Source organism: Chenopodium album, chromosome 24, assembly GCF_948465745.1.
Source record: "Chenopodium album chromosome 24, dcCheAlbu1.1, whole genome shotgun sequence".
Taxonomy (NCBI): domain Eukaryota; kingdom Viridiplantae; phylum Streptophyta; class Magnoliopsida; order Caryophyllales; family Amaranthaceae; genus Chenopodium; species Chenopodium album.
This window is the reverse complement of record NC_137857.1, coordinates 29743741-29769973: the sequence shown is the minus strand read 5'-3', so window position 1 is coordinate 29769973 and position 26233 is coordinate 29743741. Positions and strand designations below refer to the sequence as shown.

Genomic DNA, 26233 nt, shown 5'->3' with positions numbered 1-26233 from the left:
AAACCTTCCGTCTGCGGAACAGTCGTAAGTCTCGGTTTTCGGTATAATGTCAATATCAGGAAGAGAGTATTTCTCGTGCTATTTGTTCTTCGAGTGCACTAGGTGGTAGTTTACAACTTGTGAGGAAAACTTTGGCAGAGGATTCTCCTTTTTTGTTGGTGGTTGATGATGAGGATGTTGATTTGGAAGGGCGTAATATCAAGCAGCGTCATATGAGGATTTGCAATGGCCATTACACCGTTGTAGTCCAGGTTCTTTCTTTCTCAGGTTTTGCTCACTAGTAGAAAAATGCTTATTTGCATCGCCTCATTTGCGTCTCAAATAAAAACGAATGACGTAAATGATATAGTTTGGCTTCATTATAAGTCATTTGCGTCGGACATTAGTTATAAAGCGAAGCAAATGTCTGATATATTTCTTCTTACTTATATTTGCGTCTCTTTCATGAAAAGAAACGACACAAATGATAATGTTATTTGCGTCACTCATTTATTAACAAGTGACGCAAATAACTTCGTGGGTAAATTGCGTCACTTCTTTCTTTATTGAGTGATGCAAATGACTACTCTATTTGACCCACTTAACGCTTCCTCCCCTTAAGTGTTAAAAAACTCTTGCCGCCTTGCCGCTATTTGAACTTCAAAACCCTAGCAAATTCTACAATAAACCCCCAAAAATTAAACAGTAATAGTGCAAAACCTTCGAAAATTCAACCAACTTTACTGGAATTCAACCTAAAATCAACACATTCAACCACTAACCAAAAAACCCCCATCGAATCGAAGCCTAAACCCCCATTTTTGAGCAAAAATTACCAAAAACCCTCTCCTCTATCTCTATTCTTGCCTGATATACCTATTGATCACCTTCATCTCTTTAAAACTTCAGTTGTTGTTTAGATTGGATTAAGAGTCTTTCTCGTGGAACATCATGTGGTAGGGAAGGTTTACATGCTCAACACCTTATGGATTGCTTGAGTGGTATTGTTGTGGCAGTCTTAAATGATTTGGTTAACACTATTACCGGGGTGGCTAGAAGATTTCATATGGAATTATGAGAGTATATAGCTAGTGCTCCTCGCACACCCCTTATCAAGCCTGGTGGTGGAATTTTTCCTATAGATGTGGGTACTATTTGGAGATGTTTAGTTTCAAAGGTCGGTGCTGTTAAGGTTGGCTAGTCTTTGGGAAGTTACTTTGTTGGTTTTCAATTTTGTGTTGCGGTTTCTTCAGGTGGTGAGACAATTTTTCATGATGTGAATCGGTCGATTGAGGATCGTAGTTCTAACGTTGACCTCTGAATGTTGTTTGTTAGACCTGGCAAATGGGTCATTCAGGTCGGGTTACTTTCGAGTCGGGTCATTTCGGGTCTACTAACATTTAGGTCGGGTATGAGTCGGGTCAGGTTAGATATCGGGTCGAGTCCGGGTTGGTCGGGTCGGGTCGGGTATATTTAGGTCGGGTCAATTTTGGGTCAGGTATATTCAAGTCACATTTGGGTTTGGTCAAATCTGGTTGGGTTATGTTCGGATTGTTTCATTTGTGGATCAAGCTCAAATCAATAAATTTTTAGAGAGTATAATTTAGTTTATGAGCATAGCTACGATTGAAAATGAACAATTTTAGTTATTTTTGGCATAAGAAATTCTTTGTTCAATTATAAGGCAATTTTAGTTCGGGGCATTTCTATTATTGGGTCTGTTTGGGTAAATATCGGGTCTGTTCGGGTCAATTTTGAGGTATCAGGTCTATTCAGGTCAAACACTTTGGGTCAATTTCGGTTCAGGTCAACTTTGGGTCGGGTCAATTTCGGGTTTCGGCTCAGGATCGGGTCAACTCCATTTTCGGGTTGGGTATGGGTCGGATCGGGTCAATTTCGGGTTTTGGGTCATTTTTTGGTCAATGATTTTGGGTCAATTTCGGGTTACGGGTCGGGTCATTCGGGTCGGATCAACGGGTCAAGGTCAGGATTGCCAGGTCTATTGTTGGTAGATTTCCAAAATGCCTTCAATCTAGTTGATCGTGCGATCATGTTATGTGAAATATGTCATCGTTGTCCGGGCATTGTGTAATATGTTGAATATCGCGCGGTATCGTCTGCTGGTATGGTGGGTATTAAGCATCAGTATAATGTTGTTTGGGATACCCTTGTTGATATTTGCTATTGATCTATGATTCAACGAGAAAAGAGGTTGACATTGGATTATTTAGTGGGAATGACGGGCCCCTTAGACCTGCAAATGTGTTACTTTGTACCTGGAATCGTGGTCGCGATATTTGTGTTGACTTGACAGGGTCTTCTCCTTTGACATAGTCTAGGCTATCTGATTTTATTCTTGGACGAGTTGTGGCTAATGCGGCGTATCGAAAGAAGTTTTAAGTACAAATCCAAGCTACTTGCCAGGCGATTAGTTATGGTTTCATTCCCATCTCCTTTTCTTCTAGGGAATTTGACAATGAGGTTGTTGCATTGCTAAAGCGGGTTTAGATATTCTCGACAACACAAGACATTGCGGCACGAGCTGTTGCTCATATATTTACTAGGATAGGATTTGCTATAGATAAAGGAGTGGGTGCCTAGATTGAATCTCGACTTCCTGTTCTATGTCTGTGTTTGTTTTTGAGCTACATTAATAATAATAATAATAATAATAATAATAATAATAACAACAACAACAACATAAGGTTTGTCTCCGTTGTCTAGCTCTCTCACGTTGGGTTGAATTCTGTTACTTGACTCTGGCTAGACTGTTTTATGGGAAGCATATCTTATGGTCTTGTCAGGAAGTGCAACAGGGTGATCCTCTTGGCCCTTTGCTTTTTGCTTTGATTCACCATCTGCTAGTATGCCAAATCAGGGATTCTTTAGACTTATCTTTGCAGGCTTGCTATTTGGATGGCGATACTATTATTGGTGACACATTGGTGGTAGGAAAGATTATGGAGTTGACTTTGGCAGAAGGACCTTGTCTCGGCCTTCATGTCAATGTTGAGAAAATAAAAGTTTTCTGGCCCTCGGAGGACCCTCGTAGCCATCTCGTATGTGCCTTTCCTGCAGATATTTTTCGTCCTATGCACGGTGTTAAGTTGGTTGGTGGTCTTGTCAGTGCGAACTCCTCTTTCTGTTGTGAGCTTGTTTCGAAGAGAGTGTAAAAAACCATTGTGCTAATAAATGTTGCTAAGCTCGCTGATCCCCAATCTAAGTTGTTACTTCTTTGTGCGTGTACTGGTTTTCCAAACTTTACTTTGCTATGCGTACTTGTCCCATTCGTCTTTTTACAAAAGCTCAAATTTCTTTTGATGTGACCTATCGAGCATCTTTAAAGCGCATTGCAACTACTTCAAGCATGGTTTTGGTGATTGGCAATGGCGACGGCCACCTTGCCTTTGCTTATGGTGGAATGGGTGTTTATTCAGCGGGTGATGTTTAACACTATGCTTTCCTTGTGTTGCGTTTACAGTCTACTGGCCTTTAGGCTACCTTTCTTCGCGATTTTGGTATTGTTAGTTCGGAACCGGCCTTCGATGATGCTCTAAGTCTTTTTAATAAGACTGTAAAGACTTACCTTATGCGTAACCCTAGTGAGATCGCTGCCCCCAAACCATGAAGAAATTTACAGATATATATTTCTCGAAAGTTATTGCTTCTAGAATATCCACTTTCTCCTTATTTTTGCGTCAGGTTGCCTAGTGAAAGTCCCAGCAGAGGGATCACACTTTGGCCTGATTGCAAGCCGTCCCAATATTGGGGTTGGGTCAAAATATGAATGGTAAGGCTTACCATTCTGTTATTTTCTACAGATTAGTCGTTCCTTTGTTCTCGGTTTCGACACTGTGTTTCGCTTGCTAAAAGGTTTTCAATGGGTCGGGGATTATTTTGGAGATCATGTAGTGTCCTGTGCTGGGATGGTGGGTGTTAATCATCAGCACAACGTTGTTTGTGATACCCTTGTTGATATATGTTTTCGGTCTATAATTTTTGTAAGAAGGGAGGTTAATGTTGGGTTGACTTGAGAAACGATGGAGCTCTTCGACTAGCAGATTTGTTGCTTTAATCCTGGGACAAAAGCCTTAATGTATGTGTTGACTTGACAAAGTCTTCTCCTTTGATTCAATCTAGGTTGTCTGACTTCCTTCCTGGTTGGGTTGTGTTAGTTACGGCTCAGCAGAAGCGGGAAAAGTATGGTACGCGTTTCAGGGTTATTGGCTATGGGTTTCTTCCTTTCTCCTTTTCTTCATTGGGGGAATTAAAGAAAGATGTTGTTGCGTTGCTGAAGAGGGTTCAGCCGTTCGCAAGGACTTTGGATATTGGTGCTCATGCAGCTGCTAGCATCTTCAATAGGCGCGAATTCGCTATAGCTAGAGGGGTGGGGGGCCAGATTGTATCTTTGTTGCTCACTTATTTTATAGGTTTTCTTATCGAGAAAACAAAAGTTTTCTGGCTCTCGGAGGACCCTCGTAGTCGTCTCATGGGATTCTTTCCTCCTGATATTGGTCGTCTTGTCCATGGTGTTAAGTTGCTGGGTGGTCTTGTCAGTGCTGATTCCTCTTTCTGTGGTGAGCTTGTTACGTAAAGAGTATTGAAAACCATTATGCTGATGGGTGCTGTTGATAAGCTCGATGATCCCCAATGCGAGTTGTTGCTTCTTCGTGCGTGTACTGGGGTTTTGAAACTGTACTTTGTTATGCGCACTTGTCCTACTCGTCTTTTTGAAATGGTACATATTTCTTTCGATGTGGCCCTTCGGGCTTCTTTGGAGCGCATTGTAAATGATTCGGGGCCTGGTTTTGGTGATTGGCAATGGCGACTTGCCACCTTACCTTTTCCTTATGGTGGTTTGGGTGTCTATTCGGCGGGTGATGTTTGGCACTATGCTTTCCTTGCTTCGCGTCTGCAGTCTTCTGGTCTTCAAGCTATGTTTCTTAGCAATTCTAGTATTGTTGGTCCGGGTCCGGCCTTCGATGGTGATCTTTGCCTTTTTAGCAGGACTGTGGAGACTGACCTTATGAGTAACCCTTGTGAGATCGCTGCCCCCAGACTCATGAAAAAATTGGCAGATATATACTTCATGAAGGTCACCGCATCTGCATATTCCACTTTCTCCTTATCTACGCGTTAGGTTGCCTTATGGAAGTCCCAACAGGGAGATTACTCTTCGGCCTGGTTGCGGACGGTCCCGATATCGGGTTTGGATCAGACTATGAATGGTAAGACTTACCGTAGTGTTCTTTGCTACCGGTTGGGTGTTCCTTTGTTCTCCGTTTCAACATCGTGTTCTGCTTGCTCAAGGGTTTTTGATGGGGATATTATGGGGATCATGGAAATGTCTTGTGTTGGGATGGTGGGTATTAAATATCGGCACAACGTTGTTGTGACACCCTTGTTGATATTTGTTTTTGGTATGAGAATTCTGCACGAAAGGATATTAACGTTAGGTTGACTGGGGGATCGACGGGGATCTTCGACCAACAGATTTGTTGCTTTATTCCTGAGATAGAGGCCTTAATGTACGTGTTGACTTGACGGGGTCTTCAGCTTTGATGCAATCGGGGTTGTCTGACTTCGTTCCTGGTCGTGTTGTGTCGGCGGCGGCTCAGCGGAAGCGGGACAAGTATGGGGTGCGTTGTAGGGCTATTGGCTATGGTTTTCTTCCTTTCTCCTTTTCTTCATTGGGAGAATTAAAGAAGGATGTTATTGCGTTGCTAAAACGAGTTCAGGCGTTCACTAAGGCTCAGGATATTGGTGCTCGTGTTGCTGCCCACATCTTCAACAGGATCGGGTTCGCTATAGCTAGAGGGGTGGGGGCCTAAATTGTATCTCGGCTCCCCACCAATTTCTTGTAAATTGATTGATTTTGTAAGTTTTTATAATAATAATAATAATAATAATAATAATAATAATAATAATAATAATAAAATATAATAATAATAATAATAATAATAATAATAATAATAACAGCTGCAGCAGCAGCAGGAATAACAGCTAGATTTTTTCATAATAATAATATAGCTTTTTCACATTAATAAGATATCTCCATCTTAATTTCCACACTAGATTTTCAATTATAATAGACCCACCCAATAATCTTATACGGAATTAATGCACGTTAAGTATCCTATAAAACAGTATTCCCTTCATTTAGAATAACTTACACTATCTTTTATTTTCATTATTTATGATGATGTGAATTATGATAATCCAAATTATAAATTTAGGTATTGTATTAGGTATTTTGGACTGCCACTTTTTACATTTCACTTAAAGAGGTTTTTCTTAGCCTTGTTAGTTTAAATGTTTAATTATTAGTACTTAAAAAGTTAAAAGGTTCTATAATGTTGAAGGATATTATTCACTAGTAAGGAAAGTTAATTAAGATATATAGAATACGTCGTGTTTGGGGAGGAAAAGGATAAACATAGCGGCTACATTATAAAAACTTAAAAGTTGAAAATAACAAAACACATTAAATATAACATTTAATAAATCAATCCGTATAATTTAATTATTTCGAATGACCAATATAAAAACATCGTAAATTACATACCTGGAATCATTCTTGCAATATGTGTAGGAGAAGGCACTATGCTTGATATTGGTGAGCTTGACGGCTTCAATTTTGTTAAGTTAATAAACTCATATAATTCATACCTTAGATTACAACTAGGTGTTGACACAATTCCCCCTTGCCACAATAGGCTATTTAAATAAGTTTCAGCTACACTGAAGCACTCCGTACAATCTTCTCTAGTCAAGTTGGGAGTACATTGAGCCGAAGTGTACAAATTCTTTTTTAAGGGTAAAAACCATGTATTTGTAGTGGCATACTTGTTACCGGACTTGTCCGAAGCCGCCTTAGACGTTACAACACTCAACGTGTCGTTGAGCAACTTAGTCCAATCTTCGACATGGTCTGTGACATTGTTAACATTGTATAGCACATAGTTTGGTTTTACTTGTAGGAGATTAAAAAAAGAAAAGTTTGAATATCGAAGTGTGCATTGTTCCTTCCAAATTATTGCTTCCCGAGTTTGACACGCGATTAGGGCTTCGCTAGCCTTCTTGACACAATCGTTACAATCAACGCGATCAATGTCACCTCGGCACAAGGCAAGGCCATAAACAGGATATTCATTTTCTAAGCCTTGCTTTAGAGTAACAATACCATCATTGGCAGTAGAAATTTTGGTGACTAAATTAGATAGTAGATGGCGGAGATTGGTGTTATACAAGCCTTGAAAAGTGTAAGATTGTGACGAGGCTTTGGAGCAATTCAAGTGTGTGTAGTCTAAATAAAACGAATTTGAGACATTAAATTGTAAAAATACTAGTATTAAGATGATGAGCACCATGATGATTTGATTAACACACTGATTAATAATTACCCGTATTGTGTTTATAGTTTTCGGCTTGTTTGAGACTAGAACATTAATTCATATTTATTAGCTCATATATAATACAAGGTGGGTACTTGTTTCAACAAACAAAAAAACTGATAGAAAAAAAAAAAAAAGTTACGTCAATTCCTAACTTTAAAAAAGTCACTTCCGCACTTTGATAAAAAAAGTTTCCACAGTGAATCTCTAAATTCCTAACCCATGATTCAATCCACTACTTTCTCAATTTTACAATACTTTGAACTTATCTTTATTTTTCAACGGTGATAATAATTTGCTTCTTAACCAGTCTTATTAGAAAATTGACTCATTACTAAAATATGGGTCAGTCCTATGTCACAATCAATAAAACTTTTGAGGGTTGTTCGCGGTCAAACCATATTGTGGTTTAGATCTCAAACCATAACAAATCGTGAAATACCGTTTGCAATTTTCTCAAACCACACCAAACCGCCTTTATCACCAAAAAATTGCACTAAAAAAATATGGTTTATAAGTGTGGTACAGTTCGCAGTTTAACTCAATTCGGTAAAATCAACAAATATATTTTTTTAAAAAATGCACAATTAGTTATATTTTTTGATTGTTAATTTAGAAACCAAAAATAAACCACGGTTTGGTCATATTTATAAAGTGTGCCGCAATTTCCAAACCTCAAACCGCACACCGAACAACCCTCCCATTCCCCCACGTGACTCCTCGCCCATTCTCTGATCTTATTTGCCCCACCCGACCCCCTTCCTCCTTATCCACGGGGTGGGGAAGGGGGCTGCTAGTAAGGGGGTGGTGACCTACCTCTGATTAGACATCCTGACCATCGACAACGCCCCCCCCCCCCCAACTCCGCCTTCACCTCCGATCCACCTCCTTTCTTCCCCCATTCCCTGTCATTTCCACCACTTAACACCTCAACCCTCTCATTTTCGCCACTTGACACCCCACCATACCCCTCCACCCATTTACCCAAACTCGGCCCCAAACCCCTACCCCAAACCGTCCCTAAAATTGCCCCCCCCCCTATGAAATCAAACCAATCACATGTTTTTGTCTCCAAACCCTGAGCCCAACCAAAAACCACCTAGAAAACAAGTGTGGTTGATTTAAAATATCTTTGTTTGTTGAAGCTTTAGAATTAAATATATGCTTTAATTTCAATTAAAAAGTTATCTTTGTCTACACCCATCTTTATTTCTCGTATTTCCTTTGGTAAAAGGAAAAATTGTAATTAATAATCTCAACTTTGCTCCATTTACTTCTAATAATCTCAACTTTAAATTATTCTGCAACAATTTCAATTTTGGGGGCTATTTACTTTCTTCAATCCCAAACCGGTAAACAAAAGTCAATGACCTATTATACCAGGTCACTTGACACGTGTCAAGTAATAATTGGTCCAAAAAATTTTAAAAAAAACAGATGACTCGCCACTAATCTTCCTCCGTTTCCACCACCAACCCAACTTAACCCCACCGTCGCCCAGCCCGTCGTTGCAATCCTTGCCATAGAGCGCCGCCGGGGTTTCCCCCTATCTCGAAACACACTCCATGCAATACCAAGCAAACCCCTCCCCACTCATAGAAACTCCAAACCGCTCCTCCACCACTGCGAACCCTAACAGCTAGGGTTTTAGATGGTGGGGGAGGGGTGTTTAGGGGTTTTCAAAAGTGGGGAAGGTGGTTTTAAGGCGTTTAAAGTGTTTAAATGAAGATTTGATGGTGGGGAAAGTGTTATCTTGGTGTTTCGACCGTCGAAAAACGAGGGAAGGCAGTGAGTAGTTTGTGAGTAGCACCACCCGTGCGGAGGGAGAGCAGAAACGGGCGATAGGGTGGGGGGGGGAATAGTGGCATTGTAGAGGGTGGGGGAATAGTGGCGCTGCAGGGCTGGGGGCAGTCGGCCAGCGTCAATGTTCTAGTGGCTGATTGGTTGGGCATGGGGTTTGGCTGAGTGGGGTTTTTTAAGTTAAAAAAATTATTTTAACCAATAAAATTGCGCCACGTGATATTTAAAGAAAAAAAAAACCCCAATCAACCAGTAGCTAGTCATTGGGATTGAAGAAAGAAAACACACCTTTAAAGTTGGGATTATTCTAGAATAATATAAAGTTGGGATTATTGAAAGAAATTTGAGCAAATTTGGAATTGTTATCTACAATTTATCTTGGTAAAATGTAAAAACAATTATTATCATTGGTCACTTATATTTTTATTTAAGTTACTTAAAATATTAATGATTATTTTATTACTCTATTTGTGTTTTAATGAATGTTACACTTACCAAATGATGTTGTGTTTTAATAACTGTAACACTTCCGGCAAAACACTAAATTTTTTATAGTATATATTTCTCCTTTGATAGTCCCTACCCAAACCCGCATCTGATCTACTGTTTTTTTTATTATTATTACTTACTTTCTTTCATATTAATTACTTTTCAATAATAAATTATTAACCCCACACAGTGTTGTCGTTATCAAGATCCTATTTGGATTGGAAAGAGATGATAGGATATATCATTATAATCGGATCGTATGATCGTAAGATCCTGCGAAAGCTCATAAAAAGGGTGATAAACGACAATAATAAGATAATATTACATGTTATTCCTGGTAAAATTGATGCTAAAACCAATAATTTTAAAATAATCAACCATGTTTAACACAGTACAAGTCAAAAAAAATAAAATTTAGAATACCTAATAATCTAAATATCTAGTAGGACTAGATAGGATAAAGTAGGATCGTACGATCATACGACGAGATCCTACCGGCCATAACATGGGCTAAAATTACTCAGCATTTTTTTGATTAGCGGGATCCGATAGGATAATGAGATTATACGATCCTACAAATCCTATACGATCCTACCTGATCCTACTACGTACGATCTCCCTTTAATTGCGATTTTGTTAAGAATCTGGATCATTTGTTAAAATTGGATCACAATCCTACAATCCAGATCGCGATTTTAAATACAATGACCTCACTATCTTTCTCTTACAATTTTTTCATACTCCAACTATCTCACTTAACTGTTATTTTATTTAAGTCCACTAACGTCAAAACTATGTATCGATCAAAGTGTAGCAGTTAATAAAACACAAGGGAATAAACTCCTAATTATAGTGCCAAACTATTCCACCCTGCTAATGACCTACTTCTCTCTTTCCCCTAAGAGTGTATTTTAAAGTACCCTTAAGAGTACATTTTTTTTTGTTTGATGCGAAAGTGGGCCAAGTCTTGAACATTAAAACCAGCAAATTGAACCACCTACATTGCAAGTAAGAGATTCATCTACTCCTATGATGTCCTCACAAAGACGGCTTTTTATTTCGATTGGAGGAATATTAATCGAAATAAACAACCCAATCTTTGAGAAAAACCCCGCACATTAGGTAGAGTACATTTTATGCCACTAAGAAAACTTTATATTGTACCACTGAAACTTTAGTTGTATTATTTAACAGACCAATAAGACATCTCTAAATTTGCAAGCATAATGACATTCTCATTCCTATTAAGCTCCTCAAACGCGGCTGGCTATTAGCCGCTTAGAATGGTTCCACAATAATTTCATGCTATTTTCTTCATCATAGTAAGTCGTGTTTTATGGGATAATGTTGGGCATAGATTGTCTTACACTCTTATTAGTCCCCAAATCAAGTTTCCAATCCATACCGGATTTACGGATTGTACCATTCTAGTCATGTGCTTCATTTACGAAACTTTTTTCTCCAAGTAGACTGCGTCAGTACTATGTACTTTTACTACGTATGATTTAAGTTTTGAGAGTTATCACTCACTTCTCACTAGGGGTGAGCAAAAATTCAGGGTACCCTGATGTGGAACCGGAACTTGTTCGGAACCGCGGGTTTCAAACCCGGAACCTGTTGAACAGGTTCCGGTTCTGGATAATAAAATTAGGAACCTGTTGCAACAGGTTCCGGTTCCGGGTAGTAAAATTTTGGACCTAGAACCTGTAAGGTACCCTGTTAGTACATGTTCTCTATAGGATACATGAAACCGAAACCTATATGGTATTGAATATTCTAGACAATTAGTGTTGGTTTGTTATATTTGAAACAGTTTATTAAAGTTGTAAGCTTTTATTGTGAACATCCATTTTTAAAAATATAGAATTGTCACAATTATCAAGTAACTATTAAGCTTACTTTGAAAAACAGGGTACCCTGTTTAGGAACCGGAACCTGCAGGTTTCGGTTCCGGTTCCCAATTCTTAGGAACCTGTTGCAACAGGTTCCGGTTCCGGTTCCTATTTTTAGGAACCTGTTGCAACAGATTTCGCTTCCGGGTTCCGATATTTTTACAGGGCACCCTGCTACGCTCACCCCTACTTCTCACTACCATTATTGTTAGTTACTTCGTCTTGTAATGTTGAATTGTCTTTAACGGTTGTGAAACTAATGACAGTGGAAAGACAAACCAAAAACTGTGTAACACGGCATAGTGGCAACTAACAGCCTTTGAAAATCTTTGTGTAATTAATACTCCGTATAATAGCAAACGATATTTAATTTTGTCCAATATAGTTTGTTCCATGTCCACTTGTTTAATCTTGTCAATGGTAATTTTTTTCACAGGTTGATGCTTGTTTATGCTAATTTTCGTTAGGTGGGATTGAATATCAAAATCTAAGCTATGGATCAACTAAATAAAACCGTGAATAAAGCTAATGCGAAAATAAAGTAATATTACAAGGAATTGTTGACGCGGAAAACCCACTAAAGGTAAAAATCGCGGGTAGAATGAGGATCTACCAAACTTTCACTATGCAAAATATCAAAGGGATCAGTTCACAATGTATGCTTAGAGTATCTTTGTAGCTAATTTAAGTTGCGATGTGTCCTTCGTCTGACGATGCCTTCTATTTATATAGATGGTCTCTAGGGTTAAACCCTAGCCGTTGCAAGGTGATAAGCTTCGCTCCTTGATTTCCGGAGTTTAATTTGATCAATATCTTTTCTGTTTTACCCATTAACAGTAGTATGTGGCTAAATATGGACTTAGTATTTTATATTTACAAGTTGTGAGACACACGCAAATTGCGTGTGCAACATAAGAAATTAATATGCATGGCTTGATTCTCTTTTTTTTCCCTAAAATATTATCTACCTTATTCTAATAAAAAAAAAAAAATATTAGTGGGTTCATAAATTGATGAAATCATAGAGGTTAAAAGGTAAGATATGAGTACATTATAATCTTCATGCAAAATATGATTTCCTTTTAAAAAAAAAATAAAAGTAAAATAAATTCAAGGGTGGTAGTTTTTTTGTTTTTTTTTTTATAGAAAAAATTGGTAGTTATATTTTTTAAATTATGGTAGTTTTCTTTTAAAAATTATAAAAGATGAAAGGGGTATTTTGGGAAAGTGAAATTTATCACCCAAAACCCCCTTTCACTTTATATATTACTATAGATAATTTCCTAGAATAGAGCTGTTGTTGACTCTTTCATTGGTCGAAGCCGGCAGGCTTTCGTCAAATCTTGGTCTTCGTCGGAGTTTGATTTCGTCTTTGACTTCAACTGACCGTCGTTGACTATGACCCGCAGAATTTTACCCATAACAGTGAGCCCCTAATTACTAAATATGGATACCCATATACATTTTTTGCAATTACATAAAAAAAATAAAAAGAAAAAAAAATTAAGGAGAAAATTGCTAAATTTCAATAATTAAATTACTTGGGGCGGGGCAGTTCTGTCATTGCGCTTGGTGGGCACAATCTTCAGGGAAGTTACTTCAACTTCTCCACTCTCTCTCTAACCGTCATTTCCTTCTTTCATTACTGTAACACGCTTTCCGCTTCCCAAAATAACCACACACTCCTTGCTTTCTTTCTCTCTCTTTGTGCCGAGCAATCCCGGCGATTCTAAGGTGTTGCGCGGCGGTGACTTTGTGCTTTCGTTAACTTCATTTGATAGGAAATTACTTCAATTTTTTACTTTTTTTTTATCTTTTTTTTTTTTTTTTTTTTTTTTTTTTTTTTTTTTTTTTTGAAGAAACTTCAATTTTTTACTTTATTAAATAATTTGGGCGAAATGTCGAGCAAAACTCCAAATTTAGAACTAGGTTTTCACTTTGTGTTGTTGAAAAAAGAGGAATGGTTGTTCCATAGAAGAGAACCATGACCAACACTACAAGAAAACCCATTTTTGGCTACAACTCTTTAGCAACGACTTAATTATTGTTGCTAATAATAATTTTAACAATGACACTGTCGTTGCAATATATTCATTTTCATTTCCCTCGGACCTTGTGAAATTTGAGACTATTTTCCACAACAATAAGTGTCGTTGCAAAATATATCCTAATTTTTTACAATGACCATATTTGTTGCAAATCTTCCTAATAATTATTGGTAACAACTTTAATCGTTCCTAAATATACCACTTTTAATTGTAACGACAATGTTGTTGATATTTATGACTACAAATCTAAAAAGTACAAAAATAATAATAAAAAATTGATAAAACAAAAGAAAGTTGTAATGTATATTTTACTTTCTCAAACCTAGAACCTTCTATCCTTCTTCTTCCCCGCCTAAGTGCCTAACCCTTATTTCATCCCGTCACCCCAATTTTTCGCCACTCCAAAATTCAAAGCAACTACAAAATTACCCAAAACAACTACTTCCTCCGTTCTTTTTTACTTGACCCGCTTTGACTTTTACACTATTCATCACCCCTCCTTTGACCGTCTTTTATGAATAATATGCAAGGAAAAACATATTCATGTAAGATGTTTTTGAATTCATCTAAATAAGTACAATCATTATATGTAAATTTTACGTTTTTTCCTTATGGAGAATTAAAGTTATTGATCGTTAAAGTTTTGCATTGGCAAGCGTGCAGGGCCGGCCCGGAGGGGTAGGCCTCGAGTGCGACCGCCTAGGGCCCACGCCAGAAAGGGGCCCAAAAATTCAAAAAAAAAAATCAATTTGCATAGCTGTAAAATTTAAACTATTTAAACTGTAGTTTTTACTCGTTAAAAAATAAACTACTTTTAAAAAAGATAATAAGTGCATTTAGTTAGCAATTAATATTAAATTACTTAGATGTCAATTAGGTGGAGATAATTATGCAATATAACCTCCCCTTCTTCTTCTAATCTTCCGATTTTATGAGTATCTGTTTTAAAATATTAATCTTTTCAATTACACCGTTTCATATTTATTCAATTACCTAAATATTATGCAAGTTATTACTCCAGTATTGTGTATGGAGACTTATTATTCAAATAATTTAAGTTATTTTCATTGTCTTATATTTAAAGCTATTGCGTGTAAAAAAATTTATTTACATAAGGAGCCCTTTTCTTACATTATGCCTAGGGCCCATGAATTTCTAGGAACGGGGCTGCAAGCGTGTTAAAAGAAACAGGTCAAGTAAAAAAAACAAAGGAAGTGCAAATTAAGCTTACTAAAATCAAAAACTTTTGTATGCCCCCGGGTTTACAATAATTTTATTATACATCGAACATTTTGCGAAAAGTGACCCTTTTTCGTTCAAAAAGTGACTTTTTTTCACAAAAATGACCCTTTTGTTTCACAAAAATAACCCATTTTTTTTTTTTTACAAAAGTGACCTTTTTTTTCTTCACAAAAGTGACCATTTTTTTCACAAAAGTGACTCTTTTTTTTCACAAAAGTAATTAAGTTACATATGCAAAACAGAGTATCAAAATCAATAAAAATAAACACAAAATTAACAATAGTCATGAAAAAACAATACAATCACTCAAACAAATCAAAAGTAGCCGCCGGAACCACTATTAGCGACGCCAATAGCGATGAAACCATCGCCGTTCTATCATTTCTAACCATCTCACCGAGCAATGCGACGACAAAAGTTACCCGGCCTATGAGTCACAAAAATTACTTATAGATAGCCTCCACAGCCAAAATCATCGAAGCTAAGCCAACATAACTATAAGTTGATAAGGTTTGTCAAAGTCTAGCCCAGATTTATAGTTTCTCAAAGGACGAAACTAATTAAAAATAGGAAATTTTGACAATTACCACCTTCTGTTATTTCCATTTTAGCAATTACCACCTTCTATTTTTTTTTTGAAAATTACCACCTTCTATTTTCAAAAACATCAAAAGTTACCACCTTCTTGCCCCCCAACTACCACGTGACGTCATTTTGGGCCCATTCTTTCCCTTCCTTCCCTATTTCTCATCTCCCATTTCACTTTTTTTCCCCCAAACCACCAATAATTGTTTGTCAATTTTGATTTGGAGGAGTGAATTGAAGTGTTTCAAAAAAAAAAAAAAAAAAATAGAAGGTGGTAAATGCTAAAATGGACATAACAGAAGGTGTTAATTGTCAAATTTTCCTTAAATATATGAACAAAAAGATTATAAAAAAAAAATCAGCAAAAGAAAATGGAAGAAAGAAGTACGCATCAATGGAGAGGAGATAGGAAAAATTCAGGAGAAAGAGTTATTGAAAGTGGGTACAGTTTAATTTGGGAGGGGATGAGGGAAAAAGAAAGGGGAGAGAAAATGGAATTATCATAAGCTGATATTAAAAATTGAGTTACTTACATGTGTCGGCCCAAACTCACAGCTGATTTACAATTAGTTATTGTAAACTGGTTTTTCTAAAAAAGTTTGTGTACTAAAATTATCTATTATAACACCTCAAAAAAATTATACATTCTAAATAAATTACTTCTTAGCCCAAATTGCTTGAATCGTTTGGTGCGCTATAATTTTGGGAGTTAACGGTTGTGTAAAATTACGGAAATTCTCATGGGTATGGATTTTGACATTAGCTAGCTGTGATGATTTCCTCTTGGTACTACTCTAATACGTAGTAGCAAGTAACAAGAGGTTAGTTCTTTCTTTTAATTTTTTATTTTGTAGTCCTACAATCTCATACTCTTACTCTGTATAAAAAATTGATTTTTTTTTCATATAATGTTAAATTGTGACCTTAAAAAAAAATGACAATCACGGTAAATTAAGAAATTTGCTCTTTTTTTAACTTTTTGTGGAAAAAATTAAGCTATTTACTTGTAAACCTGAGTAACTGAGTTTAGGGGTAAACTATTGTGGAGTTGAATGTGGTCTCTATCATATTTTTTGGGATATAATTTGGAGTATAAATTACATGTTACTATTATAGTTAACATCTGTAGATACTCTTCTTATAGTTTTGAAATAATTTATTAGATATCTTGCATGTATTAGTTCATTGAACAATTTTTTAATGAACGACTAGGTTCGATCTGGTACTACTAAAGTTTAGAAAAGGTGGGTTGATTATATGACTGTCATATTTGACAGAAATGTCAAAAGTAACTTTCTATTTAATTATTGTTTGTAAAGTTAATAGATTACTTGTTTACTACATTGAATGATAATTTCTATTACTTTTAATTTGATGGCTTTATTCTTATTTTTTTTTTTGTAAATAATTTTTGTGCAGTATTTGCTTAGAGGTTGAAGTGTAGAACTAAGCCCATGTATGTCTTGTTATTGTCGAATTGAGGTTTCTTTTAATTATTAAATTTTAAATGCGTATGTATATCTGTAAAATAAACTCACATATTCAAAATTTTGGGATTAACTATAGAAAAGTAGTATTTTACAATGTTTGAAAATAGCAAATTCGTCCATGTATCTAAAAAAAGTTTCATTCACTAGATTTGATAGCAATTCAAATTAACCAAGATGAAAACTATTCTAATTAAAGTAGGTCTTTTTAACAAGTTCTCTTGTTTGATTTTACATTACATTCTTTTCCTTTACAGAGACACTTAATTAGTAGCTAGCTGATAGAAAATCAAAGTAATCAAAGGAGAAAACTTTTTGAGCTACAGCAGGCTACCTGGACGGTTTCATGTTGGTAATACTCTTATCCTATTTCAAAGTTTTTTTTTATAAATTTTTTATTTTTTAATTTTAATATTCATATGGTTCAAGTCAAAGTTGTGATTGTTTTATATAGGGAACCCCCAACATTTGCTACGCACTAATGGTAACCTCCCCTTTTTTTTTTATTATACAAAATGACCTTAATTAATAATTTCATCTCACTTATGAGTAATGACACTAGAGTGTTATGTAGTTAAAAAAAATTAACTATGGTTAGCTTTGTAATAAAAAAATAAACAACACCAACCTAGCCACCACCTCCACCCTCATCCCTTACCAGACCTAGCCAGCCCACCTCCAACCTCACTGGGACCTTATCGGAGCCACCAAACAGCCTAATCCCTTACCAGACCGCTGAATCACCCACCTGAACCACCGAACAATTGCCTCCCCCATTTCCTCCGCCTAGACCCAAACCCTAACCTCGCAACCTTCTCTCTCCTGTAGCCATTCTTTCTCCGACCTAGGTCGTTTTGGTCGAGGAAGGGTGGTAGGTTAACTATGGTTTGAGGTTCAATTCTGGGCGGGGAAGAGGTGGAAGATAAAGAGAGAGAAGGCGAAGGAAAGGACGGTGGAGAAAGAGAGAGAGGAAGAATCGGTGATTCGGTGGTCGGGTTTTGTGGCATTCAGTGGTCGTGGGGTTTGGGTTCGACTATCTGAGGGTTTGGGTTCAGCTTCGACGGTTGGAGGTTTGGTTTCGGTAGGCTAGATTGAAGTGGTCGGGTAGTGTAGGGAATATTTCAAGCATTATGATAACCCCAAACTTGAACCCCACTATGATCATACACTAAAGTACGGTGGCGTTCCAAAGGGAAAGACAAAGAGCAAAAAGAGTCGCCAACAAGTTTTAGGAACTTGTAAACCCAAAAGACAATCCAAAGGACTATCAACTACTCCATAAGGTCTTGAACCAAACAGGGTCCGGGGATGAGGGCACGAATCCAATCTACAAAAGAAAGGACCCGCCCTATAAAATAGGCCTCTACTTTGTTCTGCTCGTATTCATGTGCGCTTTTCGAATAACATACAAACATTATATTGAACCTAACCTGTTTAATCTATGTTGGTTGAAATTAATGCACAAATAATACTATTATTGGCGATCACTTGAGTTAAAATCACATTAGCCTAAACCAAATTATTAATTATCTTATTAAGTGTGATTTCAAGTACAAATTCCCTTTAAACCTACATAAAAGGCGTGATCAAGCAATAACAATAAAAATATATCAAGCAACATAATAATAAACAATAATAAATAATCATAATAATAATAATAACGATAATAATAGTCAAAATCATGTTAAGGAATAATAAAGCTTAAATATAATAGCAAGATCCTAGGCATGATACTAACAATATTAATAACAAATCCCTAGCATGTCGCTAAGCAATAAAGATCAAAGCTTTAAACCTAACATGGTACTAACATGATATTAGAAAGAATAAAGGCACCCTAAACATGATACTCGAAAGCATAAAAAACATCCTAACATGATACTAGGAATCATAAAACAATAATAAGCATGCTTTCTACATTGTGAAAGAAATAGAGAGTAAGCTAATTTACTTACTTTGAAGCCTCGTACCTCTTTCTAATAACAAAATACACAAGTTAGTAAACTTCAATGAAAATAATAAAGAACAATTAAAGAATTAAATTGAAATCAAATTAAATAAAGCTTTGACTAGTTTTGGACCAAACCCTCAGAAATTATCAAACCTTGCACGTCTAGGGCGAAGGCAACTTCGAACTTGGTTAAGAGACTCTAAGTCTTGTGAATGCGGAATATTGTATGTGAAAAGCTAGTTTAGAAAAAGAGAGAGAAAGAATAAGCTATATTGCTTAAAGGGAGAATAGAGAGAATTAAGGAAGAATTGATGAGAATTGATGATAGATTATGAAAGTTGATGAATAAAAACAGGGGTTCGGGACCCTATTTATAAGGAAAAAGTCCGAAAAATCATAGAATTTGATAAGGAATAAAACTCCACTCTGTCGCCAGAAAACTGACCTTGTCGCCAAATATTTATCTTGTCGCCAGGCGACAGAGTCTGTCGCGAGGTGACAATCCTGTCGTTTCGCGACAAGACAGTTTTTTGCGGATTTTGTTTCTATCATATCTTTTGATCTAAATGTCCAAATAAGTCATATAATATGTCGTTGGAAAGCTCTTGAAGTCTACTTTCTAATGCAATTAGAATCAGATTAAAATCTTTTGTAGATAAAAAGATATGGACGAAATAGTAGGACGGTGTCAATTTTGGATAGAGTTTCGTATATCTTTCATATCTTTTTCGTTATAGCTCGGATTTATTATTATAATATATCATTGGAAAGATAATTTCAAGATCTATATATCCAACCATATTAAATTTGGATAAAAAATATGAGGCACGAAAATAATATCTGACTATCTTTGAACATGTTTAAATCCAAATAGAATTAGAAAAGTTTTTTTAAAAAAGGAAAGTTTACATTCAAATCAAATTCCATGATCTTATCTTTTCAAAAAAGGATAATTAAGATATTTTAGAAACTTATAAAAGATTCTAATCAATCCAAATAGTTTTGGAATAGGATTAAACCTTTGGACCCTCCTCATGATCATTGGGTCGTAGGTAAAATCCGGTTTGGGCCCAGTTTAGTATTTTGGCCATAACTACCTCATTATTCATCGGAATTGGGCTTATAATATATCGTGGGAAAGGTCTTTTAAAGCCCCATCCAACTACATCATTATTGGACCCTTATCATGGACCAAAATAAACTGAAATGGACGTTTTCATAAAATAGAGTGGGTTTTCGAAAACAGAAAGAAGGATTTTAATAAAAACTAACTGCAACACTTGACTTTTCCACACTTTTACCTTATTCGATTATGGTTCGACGTGAAAGGTATTAATCACTGGGTTTGGTTTTGGGGAGACACAAATGGGTGTCTACAGGTAGTAGGTCGCCGGCAGTGAAAGGGGAAGTAGCGTGGCTGGTTGGTGGAGATGGTGGTGTAGGTGTGTAGGCGTCGTTTGAAGTGCGCCTATGTTAAATCATGTTGTGAATATGTTTGACACTCATAGGAAGTGGGAATGACATACATTACGATTAGGGACAACGATTAGGGACAAGGAAAGTAGGGAGCCACTAATAAGCTTTTAAGGAACTTGTAATCCGTTCACGGATCATAAAAGGTAACAATGATTAAGGGACAACGATAGACAACAACGATTGACCCGTGAAGGTTACACCCCATTCATAATCCATGAGATTAGTAACTCTATATGGTTCAGAACCACGAATGGAGGATCGGGGATGATGGTACGAAGTGAGTCATGGAGTCACATTTGCCCGTATTGCCCTCTACTCGATTCTTATTGTGAAAAGTATTCCTGTAATCTCAAAGGCATGCAAACAAATATACAATTTGCTTCAAACTATTATTATGCTAAATTGGTTAAATATTAATGCAGCACATTATTCTATAATATTGGTTATTACTTGATTAAATAACATGATGAAAGGAACCTACACCGGTTACCCAAATTATCTTATTAGTCGTGATTTTCAATTACATATTCCTTTTTACATGCAATATGGTGATCAATAAATAACAATAGAATAAACATTAATATTGGAAGCAATTCAACAATAAATCCAACAATATATAATCGTCAGAAAAATAACAGAAATAATAGGAACATGATTCCTTATTTTGATTTTGTTTGCTTGCAACTATAAAAACAATAAATGCGATAGTAACTTCAAGGAAAATTAATTAAACAATAATTAAAATGAAATTAATAGAGTTGATTTGGGGCCAAACCCTCAAACAGTTCTACCTTTCACGTCGTGGTTTAAGGACAGAACCTCGGGTAAAGTACGGACTCCTTGGAGTGCTTAAAAAAGGAATTTTGAGAGAATAGGGTAGGCTAGTGCTTAGGCTAGAGCATAGAAGAGAGAATTAATTGATGCCCCGTATTTCAGAAATGAGGGAGTATTTATTGGAAAAATGAGTTGGGGAACACACGGAACCCTAAAATGTGGATAAAAACCTACCGTGACACGGCAGATCTTACCGCGACACGGCAGAATCTACCGTGACAAGGGGGAAACTTGTGTGACACGGGGAATGTTGTGTGACACGGGGGTATAATTAGGCTACGGGGGATAAAACGCGTGACACGGAGGCCTCTATTTCAATTTATCTGCCCAAAACATTTTAACCCTAATTATTTTCAGCATTTTCAAGTGCCGCATCATAATTTCGGGCTATTTAGGCTTACTATTTATTAATTGGGCTAAAATAATAAATAATGTGAAATGAATAAAAAAAAGGGTTTAGGCCAAAATAAAAAGAAACTATGCTTTAACTAAACATCAGGACTAATCCATGGACTATTTGATGAACTAAATATGAATTTTAAGCACTCTCGGGATTAAATACTCACCCGACCAATAATGGCGGTGAAAGGTTGTTCATAATCGGGTTTGGCTTCAATTCGGGGGGGACATTTTTAGGTGTCTACAGAAACCCCACTTTGATTGAGTTTGTAGAAAAATCAGTTTTGAAAACGATAGTCAAAGTAGTCGATAGGGACGGAGAATGATTTAAGACATTTGCGATCCTAAATCACTCTTTATACGCCGATACCTGCAAAAAAATGTTAGTTCCACAGATAAAAGAGTAAAGAGATAGAATACATATGTAACACCAGTGTATCGGTAACAAACGATGCTTGGTATCTTCCTGTGCTTGAAGGAATCCACCGAATGACATTTCGCTGAAATGCTTTCCATGCCTGAGGAAAGTCAACTGATGAATTTGGTAGCTTTCTATGCATGAAGAAATCTACCGGATGATACTTTCCATGCTTGAGGAAAGTCGACAGAAGAATACTTTCCATGCATGCTTGAGGAAAGTCGATGAATGAATACTTTCCATGCCTGAGGAAAGTCGATAAATGAATACTTTCCATGCTTGAGGAAAGTCAATAAATGATATAATTGATGACTTCTTCGTGTTGAGAGGTGACAACGACCGACAATTTTCCATGCTTGAGGAAAAATTTGTCTACTAAAATAACAAGTCTCTGTGTATCGAGAACCTTGCGCCGGAATGATAGTGGTTTGATTGGCCCCGAACGTGGGCTGCAAATGTTTCACACCATCAAGTCAACTATCTGACCATGTGACGCCGGAATATTAGTTAGAATTTTTCTCGTATTTTCCGGTGAGAAGATAACCGTTTAAAAGCTGCAGAGAGTTATTCAAACTAGTCAAAATGCCTGAAATATTCTAGGAACAAGTGTGCAAGACACGTGAATGCGCTGCATCACGTGGGTTACTATCGTGACACGGTGGGTAGATGCCGTTGCACGGGGCACTTTTGCGTGGCATGGATTACTTTTTTAGCTGAAATTCCGCAAATTTGACTTGGACTGACTGAACTTTGAGTGACTTCTCGCCGTGATGCGTGGCATCCCAACGTGACACGATGAACATTACAGTTACGCGGTAACGGTCCTTTGTAACAGCTATATTTTTGGCTTTAAATTCAAGCTGCTGCATCTCATTTTGTCACTTCTTCTTCGCCATTTTTATTTCCCCAATTTCCATTTTCTCTTTTTTCTCCATTATTTTTATTTTTAAACTTCGCCGGCTACCGTGCCACGGTTCCTCAGTATCGGCTCACGAAGTTCCCCACCGTGTCACGGTGTCTATCTTCGTGTCACGGCGTTACTGCTTCGTTATTATTAATTTTTTTATTTTTGCCGCCGTTTGTTCGCCGCTACTGCTGTGAGACAGTCCCCGATGCCCTCAGGAGTTCACCGCGACACGAGGTTGTATACCGTGCCGCAGTATTGGTCAACCGTGTCACGGCGGGTCTGATTCTCGTGCGAGCTCGCTGCTGCTGTCAGAGTTCCACCACTGCTACCATAGGTTTGCCGCGACACGGAAGGAGATATCGTGTCACGGTTTAGGATCACCATGTCGCGGTGGTTCTGCTACTGCCTTCAGGGGTTTTTCGAGCTTTTGGAGCTCAAGTCTTCACCAAATTCACTCAAGTTTCTTGCCATCTTACTTATTTTCGAATTCCTACGAAGATCCATGTAAGTGTTCTTGCCTTTTGTCTCGAATTTTGCTTCAAGTGAACAATTTCATGTAAAAACCCTTGAAAAATCAAATTGGGGATTTTTGATTTTAGGGTTTTAAGTCAAAATTATTGCCATGAATTTGCATGTATGTAAATGAATGTTTGTTTGTGAGCAACTTGAGACAAAAATTGTATGATTTGGTAAAGAATTGAGCAAATCACCATTTTTGGTACTACATTGTGCATTATTTTTGTTGTTCCTTTGCACTTGAATTGATGACATATTGGTTGTAGATCTTGTAAAATATGCCATGATGTGTCGATCTATTGTTTTTGTGCAATTTCAAAACTTGCTCTGTTTATGTATCTACGATAGTCTTAGAGAACCTAGTATATATCATGCGGCTAGGGGAACTGTAGTATTAGTTTGTCATGGAGAAATTAAATATTAGCAATAATTCTATTATTTTGCTAATCTTTTAGGCTTGAGGAAAAAAATTAGCGCATAATAGAAAATGCAACTTGAGATAACTGTTAAGCTGTTTTTTTTAATTTTTTTAAAAAATAAATAACCAAATAACTTAGGAAATGATGCTATGTATTTAGATTTTTATTTTGTGTAAACATAATAGCATGCCTAAACAACAAGATCAATACATTTCTACTCGTGGTCGGCTTTAGGCCTTCTGAGAGGACACTCCCACGGTTCTCGAGGGTATGGATGACGATGTCTTGGAGACTAAGCCTCGGCCCTCTACGGGGAGGGGTAGGTGGGCTCCAACTCCGTGGACAGCAGACCAGTTGGTTTTCTATTGTGAGAACCATATTTCTCACCGTCCACTTATTAGCGTAGTCAACGTCGTGATTCGTCATCATAGATCGGGAGCTGGAGACTTGATTCCCCGGCTATTCGGGATCATCACAGGAGATCCTGTCACCAACGCCTTGTTGGAGTCTGCTGGCTTGGTAGATTTCTATTTAGCGGTTGTGGTTTGACAGTTGTTCGAGCGCTGTTGGAGTATTTCTGGGATACTACTAACACTTTCCACTTTGCTTGAGGGGAGATGACGGTGACCCCTCTAGATTTCAGCATGATTAGCGGCTTGCGATTCACTACTTAGGCCGTTGGGCAGATGTCTAATCTTACTTGGGATTCGAGCCATGTATTAGAGTTGTTGGGTCATATCGTTCCTTATATCAGGAGTCAGCCGGTAGCCCGGGGTGGTTTTCGGAGCCGGCGATCTGAGCTGGCCTCCATCCTTGCTCATGCCTTCGACATTGCTTATAGGACTCCTGAGCAGCGAGTACGGTGTTTATATTGATTCTCATTTCCAGGACTCTTTCTCATGATAGGAGTTCTCGCACGCTTCTTTGCTAGTTGCCGTCTTTGGCTAGGATTGGTGAGATCGGGTCCTTTAGCTGGGCCAGTTTAGGGTATGCTAATCTGCTTTTGTCACTACAGTATGGTAGTCAGCAGCTGAGTGATCAGTCCCCTGTTTCTGTCTTCGGTCTTTGGAGAGTTGTAGAGGTGATAATTTTATTACTTCGAGTTTTTCTCCTAGTCCTTTGGCTCATGTACTGATAGATTATTCTTGTTGCAACTTTGGTTTTATGAGTACTTTCTAGGATTAGCCCCTCGACGGCGTCGAGGAGTAGCCCGCAACTTTCCCATTGGTGCTAGTTGGCGTGAGTGTGACGAGTCTCGAGTGGAATCAGTACCGAGTCTACGAGGGTCCCTGCGTCGGGGCACCACTACTGTTGGCATAAGGTTCAACCAAAATATTCTTTCTAATTATGATGTTACCTCGCGGTATTCACTATAACTTTGTTTATGGTTTTCAGGTCTCTGCTGATGTCCGTTATCGACCTTGGGCTGGTTTCACTGACCTTCCCGAGGCTATAGAGCTTTCGACATATCGTACTGTCTTCTTCGGTTAATTACAGCCTATTTGGTACCATGGAGAGCGCGTAGCCCGTCAGCATAGTACCGACCATTGTGTAGTACCATTGCCTCCCCCGAAGTCGATGTTACATCTGACTAGGTTGGTGTCTCTCGTGGGCAGAGGAGAGCGATCTCAGTTTTCTTGGCGAGATCTTGTGCACATTGAAAGGAATGGTGTCCTTCGGACAAGTGTATTATTCTAATAGTGGGTCAGAATTATTAGAAAGCTAAAATATTCAGTAAGGTCAAGTGATCGGAATGCCTGGGTAATGGCCACTTCCGATAAGTAATATTAATGTATAATTAATATTACAACTTAATTTTGACTGAACCCTTCGGGGTCACACCCAAGCAAATTAACGAACCGGCTCGACGAATTAATTCGGAAGAAATTAATTCGTCGCTCGAGTGTTAAATATTTAGACGTCGGTAATTCGAGCTTAGAGCGTCGAAACCGAGCGTTTGAAGTCGAGTCAAAAATAATAAGTGACAAGACGCACAAATAATAATAAATCGACCATGTTCCCAAAATACCCTTAGCATCGGAGTGCCCCGATCATCCGAGTGCTAGGGGCAAAAATGTCATGGCATAGGTGGCTAGCATGCGCACCAAGCCGTGCCATGCATGGCTGGTTGGTGCTAGCCAGTGCACCATAGCTAGCAGCAGCTAGCAGCCGCAAGCGTTGCATGTTAGCAACAGCTAGTAGACGCAAGCAACGCGTGCTAGCAGCCGCAAGTTGCGCGTGCTAGCAGCAGCTAGCAGCGCACGCATGGTCAGCAGCCCGCACTTGTATGTGTGGCGTGCTAGCCATAGCAGCAGCCCGCAACATCAAGTGCGGGGCTTGGCTTTCCAATAGGCTGCGGCTGGGCCTTAGGGCCGAGTACTTGGGGAAGCAAGTGGG

General features: G+C 37.7%; 1 protein-coding gene across 1 annotated transcript in view; it reads right to left on the bottom strand.

The window, feature by feature from the left end:
- The window catches only part of LOC145610789 (cysteine-rich receptor-like protein kinase 5), a 65900-nt gene that overhangs the window by 20461 nt on the left and 19206 nt on the right, over positions 1 to 26233 (bottom strand). Inside the window, exon 2 of the mRNA XM_081666082.1 lies at positions 6607 to 7285. Coding sequence (XP_081522208.1) covers positions 6607 to 7285 — 679 coding nt within the window. The remainder of the gene's footprint in view (positions 1 to 6606; positions 7286 to 26233) is intronic.